The sequence below is a fragment of the Aquarana catesbeiana genome, linkage group LG11 (assembly GCF_042186555.1).
Source record: "Aquarana catesbeiana isolate 2022-GZ linkage group LG11, ASM4218655v1, whole genome shotgun sequence".
NCBI classification, from domain to species: Eukaryota; Metazoa; Chordata; class Amphibia; order Anura; family Ranidae; genus Aquarana; species Aquarana catesbeiana.
The window spans coordinates 240882602-240895165 of NC_133334.1; the positions used below are offsets into that span (position 1 = coordinate 240882602).

The 12564-nt window shown below is 42.4% G+C and overlaps 1 protein-coding gene across 2 annotated transcripts in view; it reads right to left on the reverse strand.

Moving 5' to 3' along the window:
- The window catches only part of WWOX (WW domain containing oxidoreductase), a 1355656-nt gene that overhangs the window by 1328474 nt on the left and 14618 nt on the right, over positions 1 to 12564 (reverse strand). For both annotated transcript variants that reach the window (XM_073605546.1, XM_073605549.1), the window contains exons 3-4: positions 12476 to 12540; positions 8656 to 8713 (exon numbers count right to left, since the gene is read on the reverse strand). In XM_073605546.1, the coding sequence (XP_073461647.1) occupies positions 8656 to 8713; positions 12476 to 12540 (123 nt within the window). The remainder of the gene's footprint in view (positions 1 to 8655; positions 8714 to 12475; positions 12541 to 12564) is intronic.

A 12564-nucleotide genomic window follows, 5' to 3' on the forward strand; every position in this document is an offset into this window, starting at 1 on the left:
AAAAGAGGGGAAATCTTCCAAAAAGGACAATAGTTCTGGTGACCTGGGGATCCCCAAGGAATTCCCGTAATTTGAAGAGATTTCCTCTCACTTCCTGTTTGGCTATGGGACAGGAAGTGAAGGGATATCTCCGCAATGGGACACAGATGGCAAAAAAAAAAAAAAAATCTGACAGGGCTTATAAGCCTCCAATCCCAGATGAAACACGTTAGCCAGAGCTAGCGATGTAACGTCCACGCGCATGGACAGGTTGACAGTCATAACGGCGATGCTTATTGGCGCTGTTTGCTTATACATTTGCTATATTCTGTAAGTGCAATTTTTCTTACAAATAAGCCTCTTAGATGCAGTAAAGCACTATGAGTTCTCCTCCTTGTTGCTAACATATGCCGGAACTGGCTAGTGGAGTCTCAACAGTTTATCATCTTCTCACAGCGGGGCTACCATGGCAAGTGGTGACTGAACAAACAGCAGTAGTATCGGTCCTCCAAGGTGGAATACATTTAAGCGCTGATGATCTCTATGTGAGATCCTATTGGTCTGGTAAGCATTCTGTTTGCCCAAAGGAGCACAGTTGTGACACAGAAGCACTTTTAATCATTTTTCAGCACAGAGCACTTTTTCCAGCACTTGGATGGACTTTATTTGAATTATTAATTTGCTCATTAATTGTCGGTTACTTATATATTATTCACTTCGCACTTTTACTTTGATCTGGAATATTTGATATATACAGTATGTGTTTGCATATGATCTGCACTTTATTATTATATGTTGTCAATTTAGCAGAGGATATGTGAAGTTTTAGGATATTGTGTATCATTTAAATATATATTATTCACTGATTATAACACGTGATATTTAAAGAGACAGTGCATTACTTTTAAAATAAACTAAGAGTTATAACCCTCCCTTGCTCTATCCATAATGAAAAAATAAAGTTTTGCCTATAGTTCTACTTTAACTGTGTTGAGAAAATACACAGGCTGTGACTGACAAAACAAAGTTACAGATGTTCAACAAGTACGTTGACTTTATTCTACCTTCACTAGCTGTTTGCTTGTTCTGGGTGTGTGCTGCAAGTTTAAAAATGACTTGCTAAGCTATTGCTAGACTTGCCAGGCTTCACAAGTTTGTTGCACATGTAGCACCCTCTGGGCTGCTAGAAGTATGTATACTGGTCTTTGCCAGAGTAGGTAAATCTAGGCAGGTCTGCCTGGCAGCCAATCCTGTTTGTTTTGATCTGGGCTGGGAGTGGCTCAGAGTAGTGCCGAGTGACTCACAGGCAGCATCACCAGGACCCTCTACTTCTTTCCGTAACATTCTGGTGTTTTCTGGAAAGAGAAGTGGAGAGGTGAGGTGGAGTTGCCTGGGGTATTCTGAGGAGCCCTGACCAATCCCCAATTTGGATTGGCAGGGGGCAGACCTCCTTAAATACCCAGGGTCAGCCCAGCTGAGGGAGGAGGAGTTATTGGTTGGGTGGAAGTTGGAGATGGAGTGCTAGGCTGTCGGTGGCCTTGGAGGGCGCTCCCCAGTCTGGGGGGGGTTGACTACACACAGAGGTGTCCTGGCCAAGAGAAGCAAGGAGAGGACAGCGGGAAAGAACTTTCTTTGCAAACATTCTGCAAGTTCTGGTTCAGTTATGTTGTGCAACAGTCATCCCACCACAGGGGTCATTGTGACTGAATTTTCATGCTGTAGACTTGCAGAGCTCTTGCTGTAGGCTCACCACTGCCACTTTGCTCTTGCTAAAGACTTGACACGCAAATTTGCTACAAATTGTCAACTAGAACTTGTGCTTTAAGTGTACAACTTGCCAGGGAAAACGTGCAGCAATTTAACAGACTTACAATTCAACACTGCCACACATTTGTGACAAGTTATCCTTGCAATCTGGGATAGTATGTACTGAAGCCAGAGACAGCCAGTAAACTAGCATTTGCAAAGTCTTCAGTGAGCAGAAGGCTGGTGACTGTCAGTCAGCAGCTCTCTGCTCTGCCCCACCAGCACCAGGCTATGGAGGGGGAAGGAGCAGCTCACTCAGGCTCAGCGGCATGCTGAAAGGCTGATCCAGCTGTTGGTCAGGCATCTGGGTGTATCCTGACATTAAAGTCGGGATCCCTCCAGAGTCTTGACTGGCTAAGTGGAGTCAGCCGACAACGGACTGTAGCCCGCTGTCAGCTGAATATGGGTCACAGGAGTGCAGAACAAAGTGCACTCTCCTGTGACCTACAGGAGAAGAAGGATCAAACAAGCTTTTGGCCCTACTTCTGCTTCAAATTACAGAAAGGATGCATGGGGAGCTGACTCAGGTCTCTCCTGACATTCAAATCCAATAATCAAATAAAATTATTTATAATTATTGATTGACTCCAAAAATATTATTATCCTCTCTTCCCATTAATTTCCAGGGCTTAAAGTGGTTGTAAACCCTTACATATAGGCAGTGAAGAGACTATCCTCAGGTGACACACAAGGATGAAACAAATTCTCCTACATAAGTTGTATCTGTGTATCTAATAAAACATAAAATAGAAATCACGCTGAAAAAGCCATACAAGCAGCTGGCACACCAATCTATATAAATTGTGTAACAAATATAAATCAAAAGTGCAGCATTAATTAGAACAATATACATCAAGTTAAATAAATTAAGATATATGTGAGTCCTTATACAAGTGCACCTGAACTTCCTGAAGTGTGATAGAGGCATCAAGTCAATCCCTATAGGTCAGGGGTCGGCAACCTACAGCCCACGGGCCACCGCTAAATCTCAGGCCCGTCAGTGCACTTGATGAATTCACGTGTACCCGACCCACGGACATTTTAACCACGGTTGGCTTTCTTGGGATAACAACTGATGTGGCTAAGAAGCCGCTCGGCTGTTATCTCAAGCAGCAGGAGGGGACATTCCCCCCCTCCCACCGCCTTCCGTGGCTCATCCGGGCTCTCCCGTCCCACCAGGATGCCCAAGCGACCAGCCGGCATGTCTGCCAGCTGGCCGGAGACCCGAACGAAGCCAGAATCGGCTTCAATCAGGTCTTGAATCTAGTAACCCAGAAACAATGTCATGAAAAGTGTGATCCAATACTAGACATTTCATCAGACTAAAGCTTAATAATCCTCTGGATGGAACACTGTACTGGGGTAACAAAGAATCCTTATATTGTGTATGGAGTGCTAAATTTATTACAGCTGATGCAGCTTTCTACTCCCATTGAGAAACAGAGTCCTCGGCATATACCACCACAGCGGATAATATATAGCAATGTATGTCTGGTCAGTTGTATGGTGATGCATGAATCAAGTCCCAAAAGATGGCAGGAACCTAAGGAAAAAAGCTCACCACTCCACAGACTACCAAGCTGTCATGCCGGGATGGAAACAATGTTAACAATGGAAACACACTTTTCTATACTACACTAAAGACTAAAGCGGGACTGTTTTTGTATTACATGCTGTACTGTGTGTGCTTTTTTCTGCTGAGCAATTGTTCTTGCAAGTCACAAGAGATACCCCAGCATATAAATCTATTCCAACTCAGCTGTTTAGGATAAGAGTGTGAAGTTTGAATGAACGTGGTAGCTACCTGTGCCTTGACAACGTTGTCAAATTTAAAATGAATGTGGTGGAGGTGCATTTTTTATCTGTTGAATTTAAATTTGTGGTCGTTTCTAATAAAAATATTTTTTCTAACACCGGTTGTGTCTCTTCTGCATGAAAAAAATCCTAACATAATTTCCACCGGGACTACGACCAAGCCTATTTAAATTGTGAGAATACAAAGGGGTTGCTGTGGATAGGGGATCTTCTCCATGGAAATTAACCTTATTCTTTTGAGCACTATAAAACTAAGCTGAAAATGCCCCCCAACTAAATGTTTCGATACCACCAGGTTACGTCATTCTTTGCGTCAAAACTAAAAGGGACGACTCACCCAAAAATCCTTTGAATTCTCTTGCAAGGCTGCCACACACCTGAGGGCCACATGTCCACCTTATATGAGCTTTTAATCACTCCAACGCACAAACTTCAATACATGATTCAACGGGAACATGATTTGGAATTTACCTTGAAGCTAGACAATAGGCAAGAAGTAGCTAATAATTTGGCCAAAGTATCGCTTAACCCACCCATCCAAGTATAGCTGAATCTAATTACAAAATGCTATTGAAGTGGTACATAGTCTCTACCAGATTTGTTAAAATATGCCCATGAGCCTCCTCTTTTTGTTTAGGTGATGCGGACAACTGGGAACCATGTTCCACATCTGGTGGCAATGCTCTAAAGTCACTAGATTTTGAATAAGGACCTTCAATTTAATACACTTGGTAACTGAACTGAATATCCCCAGAAAGCCTGAAATTGCCCTTTTTTCAGAAACTAGACATTTAGGCTCCTAAACACCAGAAAAAAAGGAGGGTATTTGGGAAGAATCATCAGTCTGCTGCAGACAAGTCTTTAGTCACCCTCTGATCACTCTGCTTAGTATAGTGTTCTAGCAGGCCATGGAAGTAACAGTGGGAAACAGTAGAACTAGCGTGATATAATTTTTTTCACTGGTTGGTCAAGTAGTTAAAGGCAACTGAAGAGGGCTGTGCTATGTGAGACATACATATACACAACCAAGACAAACAACACTGAAAAGGCACTGGGATTTCCATTATTGTGTCCTCGAGGGGGCCAGCAACTTGATTTCAGAAGTACATACTGACCCTAGCTGATATGAAAAAAAAAAAGAAGCTGGGCTTCTGGGGAGAAAGGCAGAGGGAGGCATTGTCCAGAGTCTTGTGGTCTCTTTAGAAGGCATGCACTTAACTTTAATAAATATATCTGATCCTAGATGAATCAGTATTTCTGTGTTCTCCTGGAATCTAACTTTTTTAGTTCTGGCGTCAACAGGCCTTTGGGCTTGCATTAATGGGCAAATACAACTTGCTTTCATAGGCATTCAATGTAAAAAAGTTTGTAGTGATGGAGCAAAGAGATGGCCCAGAAAAGCAATTAGGAGGGTCAGCCACGGTATATTATATTGAAAAATAGCTTTATTAAAGTTACAAGTGTAAAATTTGATCCACTAAAGATGTCTAACGACATATGGCGCCAATCTCGGGGCCCCACACATGCATACACATACATAAACCAGCTACGGGGTTAGAATTTAACAAACATTAAGACTTAATCCTGTGTTATCAATAGTAGCAGGTCTACACATGCTACATGTCCGTATGCCGGGCTTGTACGGTTATTGTGTAGAAGAACTGTATCAACAGGTAAGTCAGGCACTTAAAAATGTAAAGAGGGTCCATAACCTGAGTTGCAATATTATTTTGCCAGCTTGTGAAGATTTCAAAGAACTGCCAATTCACCCGTAGGTGTGTAACATGGAAAGGAAGATTTCTAAGTGAATAATGAATAGTTCAGGTCAATCATATGGGGGTTAATTCGTTGTTGAGCATATTATATATGTGTATATGAACTACAGTGTCCCTTGGCCAGGTGAGGCATAGCAAGCAGTACACAGTTCAAGTAAATCCACTGGATATCCACAGGCGGTGGAGGGTAGAAGAAGAGATAAACTTTGCCCAGAGGCTCTCACCACTCCAGGATGATGGCTGCTACAGCCGTTGTGCATAAAGTCTGTTCCCCTCTGAAGTAAGCCTATGGGTGGATGCTGGATCAGGATATGGATAGATGCAGATAATGTCTGTCAGCGTGTTATGCCCCGTACACACGGTCGGACTTTGTTCGGACATTCCGACAACAAAATCCTAGGATTTTTTCCGACGGATGTTGGCTCAAACTTGTCTTGCATACACACGGTCACACAAAGTTGTCGGAAAATCCGATCGTTCTAAACGCGGTGACGTAAAACACGTACGTCGGGACTATAAACGGGGCAGTGGCCAATAGCTTTCATCTCTTTATTTATTATGAGCATGCGTGGCACATTGTCCGTCGGATTTGTGTACAAACGATCGGAATTTCCGACAACGGATTTTGTTGTTGGAAAATTTTATCTCCTGCTCTCCAACTTTGTGTGTCGGAAAATCCGATGGAAAATGTCTGATGGAGCCCACACACGGTCGGAATTTCCGACAACACGCTCCGATCGGACATTTTCCATCGGAAAATCCGACCGTGTGTACGGGGCATTACAGCGGCAGTCCGATGTAAAGCAACTATGCTCTAGGACAACCGGTCAGGTGTCAGAGAGACTGGCTACAGTGGCCCATAGATGAATGCGAAGCAGGCTTATTCAGTCGATCCCAATGAAGGGATGGGATTGCCTCGTACATTAGCTGGAACGCATGGTAGAGCGTGGGGCGGAGATGGCGCTGCCTACGTCAACACATTTTGCACACACGTGACCGTGCGCTTCGTCAGGACGTATAACGTAAATTATCTTCGTCTTTTTAAAGGGACATGTGTCCAATCAATGTCAATTAAGTCAAGATTACATTTTAGGGCCATCTTGTGGTGACAGATCATTTTGCAATGATTAAAAAGACAGGAGGAAAGACAGAGAAAGAGTATGAAGGAACATTCTACACTGACCATTTTAATTATACTATATAGTCGTATTAGATCTGCACGGGACAAAGGCATGAGTCTAGATCACTGGTATATAGCCAAGTTAGAGCAATCAGGCTCAGAGTAGTTAGTTAGACAAGATTGTTTGGGTAACGTTTTTTTGGTAACAAAGTAAATCAATATTAAGTTGTGGCTCAAGAAAAAATTTGAGTCTTGATAATACAGGATTAAGTAAGTCTTAATGTTTGTTAAATTCTAAATAGCAGCACCACTTTTTCTTTCGTCCTAGCTGGTTTATGTATGTTTATGCATGTGTGGGGCCCTGAGATTGACGCCATAATGTGACAACGTTGTTTTTTATTGTATGTGTTTTTTATTGTTGGGTACAATGGGGAATATCTCCACAACCATTTCATTAGACATCTTTAGTGGATCTAATTTTACACTTGTAACTTTAATAAAGCCATTTTTCAATATAATATTCCGTGGCTGACCCTCCTAATTTCTTTTCTGGGGCATCTCTTTGCTCCATCACCACTAACTTTTTACATTGATCTCTTTCAGCTCTGGTGGTATCCCGTCTAACTGACGAATCAGTAATTATAAAAATACATGTTGATATTCTCAACTTTTGCAAAGTGGATTCCATGTATGTTTTTATTCATTCAGATGCATTCAGCCTGCATTTGAGATCAGTTTCAGAGGCTTCTACGATCGTTTAGGGTTAATTAACATGGGCATCTGACCTCAGGGGTTCATTTACAGGGGCATCTGACCTCAGGGGTTTATTTATAGGGGCATTTGACCTCAGGGGTTCATTTACAGGGGCATCTGACCTCAGGGGTTCATTTACAGGGGCATCTGACCTCAGGGGTTCATTTACAGGGGCATCTGACCTCAGGGGTTCATTTACAGGGGCATCTGACCTCAGGGGTTTATTTATAGGGGCATCTGACCTCAAGGGTTCATTTACAGGGGCACTTGACCTGCAATTGACCTCCTCCGTTTTCCTTACCTGAAACCACGGTAACATGATGCTCCTTCTCTATTCATCTGCGTACTTCCTGGGGTCCTTCTTCAGGTGTCCACATCACTGCCTGCTTGATGTAGACAACTCCTATTGGTGGAGACAACACACTTCTAGTGGCCAGGTCCTCTCTCATAGGCTCCAGAGGTAACAATAGTAGGAGGAGAGTAAGGGGATTATAACGGTGCCAAAAGATTGTTAGAATATTGTATAATGTTAATATTAAAAATATAATGTTTTATTGACAAACAGATTAAAAAGGGTATACAATAAAAATATACACTGCAAGGATGTGAACAAACAATGGGGGAAAGGATACAGAAACAACATATGCAGCAATATTACAAGAGCCAGCCAGTAGCGTAGCGCCAGGTCTTGTTAACAGGTATTAAGATCCTACATGTTTCGCCCACATTGGCTTCCTCAGGGACAGTTGGTTATACCTGTGTTAATTTCCTGAATTCTAAATAAAGATATAGATGGTCAGAGAAAGTATAACAATATACATCTCAGAGAAAAACAAATAAAGTAGGATAAAATAAAATAAATACATATTGAAGGGCTGCTGGCCGAAGTTCACACCCTTGCAGTGTATTTTTTTTATTGTATACCCTTTTTAATCAGTTTGTCAATAAAACATTATATTTTTAATATTAACGTGTCATTATACAATATTCTAACAATCTTTTGGCACCGTTATAATCCCCTTACTCTCCTCCTACTATTGTTACCAAATTTATTGGGATGAGGTGCCGTATTATATCGAGGACTATCTAGTCAAATAACCTCCCAGGCTCCAGAGGTGTGGGGGGGGGGGGGTAGATTGTGAGGTGACCAGGGCCCAAGAAGATAACGAATAGGGAAAAATGCTCCCCAGGGCAGGATATTTTTGTTCATAGAGGAGGAAACTGTGACTGATTCTTTACACTGTAGAACTTAGGAAGAGGCGTTTGGAATCAAGAAGTAAGGTAATTGATGCGCAATGCACTATTAAAATTACATTTTTTTCTGCATTTGGTTCTTAAGCTACGTTTGCAATCCAATGGACGTGTTCTGATATGAACAAAACTGTCAACACATGTATGCATACTCACTCAACAAAATACGTTTGCCCGTTTTCATCAGTTTCTTGTTCCCAACCATATGGCAGATCTGAAAGGCGCATAAATACAGATTTAGTAACATTCTACTCACATGGAAAATACACCAACAGGTTTGGTCACTTTCTCTTTCTGTCCCGGGTCAAAACTCTTAGACCCCTTTCACATTGGGGCATTTTTCAGGTGCTTTAACTCTAAAAATAGTGCCTGTAAAGCACCTAAAAAAATGGTTCATCTGTAGTCCCAGTGTGAAAGTCTGAGTGCTTTTACACTGGGGCGGTGCGCATGCCGGACGTTAGAAACAGTCCTGCAAGCAGCATGTTTGGGGCGGTTTGTGAGCGGTGTATACGCCGCTCCTCCACCGCCCCTGCCCAATGAATGCACTACACGGGCGCTTTTAACCCTTTTTAACCCCTTCTAGGGGGTTAAAAGCGTCCCGCTCCCGCCCGAATAGCGGCGCCAAAGTGCCGCTATAACAGTGGTAAAGCGCCGCTAAAACCGATACCACCCTCACTGCCCCAGTATGAAAGGGTTCTTAGGGTAGAAAAAAGTTATCAGGGTAAACCACAACCTTCCTGGCTGTTAGCTGCCAATCCTTTTTATGTATAAATAACTATAATACCTAAATCATGACTTCAGGCAGATATAAAAAAATATTTCAGTTATGCATATATGTGTGGCACCCTCCTAGCTAGGTGCTACAGTGTAGATAGTTCATCATGTAATCACCAGAGTGTAAGCAATCTACCACCCTTGAGTTAAAATGGTGTTAAACCACAGACATGAAATATGAATTATAGTGTGTATTTGTCTCAATTAGGAGCATTAAGGGGTTGATTTACTAAAGGCGAATAGACTGTGTACTTTGCAAGAGCAGTTACTTCAGATTAGTAAAAGAGTAGACTTCCGTCATCCAATCATGTGCAAGCAAAAATGCTGTTTTTTTTTTTATTTTCCTTGCATGTGATTGGGTATTCTTTGTAAAGTGAAACTTTACCTCATTTACTAAGCTCTGGAGCAACTGCACTTGCAAAGTGCACAGTCTATTTGCCTTTAGTAAATCAACCCTTAAGTGTCATTTCTGTCCGCTGCTTTGTTCATCTGCTATCTACATGAGTCACTTCTGACAAGTTTTCCTGACACCAGGAGAAAAATAGTGACGGGGAGGGATCTCCAGCTGATTGAAAGCCTCAGCGCTGTTCCTGTGTGCTGTGTGAAGGGGGATGTGTCTCTTCCCTTCAATCAGCTCTCAGAACACTTCTCACTGAGCTCTGCAGAGTGTAACTTCAGCTCTCCTCATTATTTTTCTAAAAGCTCAGACAAGCTGTATAAATTCTGGACTTTGAATGGCTGCAGATAAACAGGTACAACTTTTTAAAGGAGGTTTACTTTAATCTCTGTGTGGCAACTAAGGCCAGTCACTTCACTGGGTATATGTAAGGGTTTACAATCACTTTAAATTGACCATCAGAACTTGGCTTGATTATGAAGTCAAAACTGGACGAAATACTGACAGCTTCAATAAAGTTTATTGAAAGATCAAATCAAAATTGGAAAATATGTTACTGTCTCATTTATACGGCTTTCATTCGGTATGCTGTTTAAATAAATGCTCAGTCCAGTTTTTTTTTATTATTATAGGCTGACAGATGGACAAATATGAAAAGCCTGCTGGCTTTAGATGTTACAGTAAACTAGCAGATTTGTATACAAACCCATGTGACCACACTTATTATGGTTGAAAACCAATTGACATGTTTCATGGTGGGGATGGTGTGCTCAGGGTAATGTGCAGGGTTTTCCGCCACACATAGTGTTTTGCCTTAAGGCCAAAAAGTTCAATTTTGGTCTCATCTGACCAGAGCACCTTCTTCCACATGTTTGTCCCCCACATGGCTTCTCGCAAACTGCAAACAGGACTTCTTAAGCTTTCTTTCAACAATGGCTTTCTTCTTGCCCCTCTTCAATTAAGGCCAGATTTGTGGAGTGCATGACTGAAGCTGGGTTCATACCTATGCGAATTCCCCGCATACAATTCACATAGCAGAAGAATGTGACCAGCCCTCTATGGAGCCGGTTCACGTATCTCCAGGGCGGCTGCGGAGCGCACTGCACTGTGAATCTTTGGCTCCATTTCAGGGCCAAATTCAGGCAAAGATTTGGCCCTGATTTGTCCCTGAATCGGAGAACAGGGGCGCACAGTGTTCCTGTGCGTTCCGTAGCCGGTTCCAGCATGAACTGAGCCTAATAGTTGTCCTGTGGACAGATTCTCCCACCTGAGGAATCTCCGCAGCTCATACAGAGTTACCATGGGCCACTTGGCTGCTTCTCTGATTAATGCTCTCCTTGCCCGGCCTGTCAGTTTAGGTGGATGGCCATGTCTTGGTAGGTTTGCAGTTGTGCCATACTCTTTCCATTTTCGGATGATGGATTGAACAGTGCTCCGTGAGTTGGTCCCACTAGATTTTAGTTAGGGGTTTTAGAGTAAAGGGGGCTAAATACAAATGCACGCCACACTTTTCAGATATTTATTTGTAAAAAATTTGGAAAACCGTTTATCATTTTCCTTCCACTTCACAATTATGTGCCACTTTGTGTTGGTCTATCACATAAAATCCCAATAAACGGGCATGGTGGAGAATCGGAAAAGTCAGGCAGTGATCAAGTCAGGGACCCAAGTAGTGGAGGTGACGCTTGCAGAGCAGCCTTGTGTGTCAAGCCAGGGACCGAGCCGGTCAGCAGGGGTGAAGCTTGAGAGGTATCTGGAGTGCCAAGCTAGGGACCCAGCAGGGAATTGTGGGTGACGCTTGAGGAAGATACCACTGCAAAAGCCTTGAGGAGCTCATGGAAATCAGAGTCAGTGAATCAGAGAGTCCAGTGAGAGACTAGGAGCTCAAGGGGCTGAAGAACTACAAGTAGAAGTTGTAGTGAAGCTGAGTGAACTGTTGAACTTTGTGTTAGGAACCGATAAAGACTTATCATAGGAGCCTTTCCCTGTACGGCTGTCCTCCTATTGAAGTCTCGGAGTTTGCTGATTGAAATTGCAACCACTCAAGGGTCTCCTGGCCCCAACCCTCTTTCCCTTCAAAATATAAAAGGACTGTTAAAAGAAATAAAACCTCTTTTGCATCCAAGAAGTGTCTGGCGCCCAATGACTTTCACGATCTTTGCACCCACTATGCCTCACAACCCACTACATATGGAAGGATGTCAGCTGTCTTTGGCCTTGGAGGTCCTCATTAGACTTGAAGAGGCTAAAGACTTTGCTACATATACATTTTATACATTTTTGGCTGTAACGTGACAAAATGTGGAAACCGTCAAGGGCACTGTAGATAGCTTCAGACAAGATGTGTATGTAAAGAAATGCATGAAAACGAATATGTCTGTAAAAAGCCCAAACTATTTAGAGAATAACATTGTCTTCACAAAGGACATGGCAGCCCGATAACGTTCAGCCAACATGTTTTGATCTTTGCTAACTGAGCTTTTCCACCAATGATGGGAAATCATCACTGACTAAAGAATAGGCATATAAAACAAATTGGGTACAAATCTGTGGTTTCCATTCAGTTCAATCCTCCTATGTATGGTCAACCAACACAGATAAGAATCAATGACATAAAAATAATCTGCAGCATGTATAATGATAGAAGCATTACTATATAACACGGGCTAATGAAATGCCTATATACTACCATACCTCCCATGGCTACTGATACAAAGAGTGGCTCATGCAGGAAACATTACTCCTATAATTCACTGATGTACAAAGGAAACATAATAAGTTAAAGACAGTGAAGTCATTACCAACCTCCTGCGATTCTCTTCCGCTTTCCCGTTTTTGGGTGCTCCCACTGAGTTTTCTCATCTAAGTGGCTATTAAATGAAAAACAGAAACAT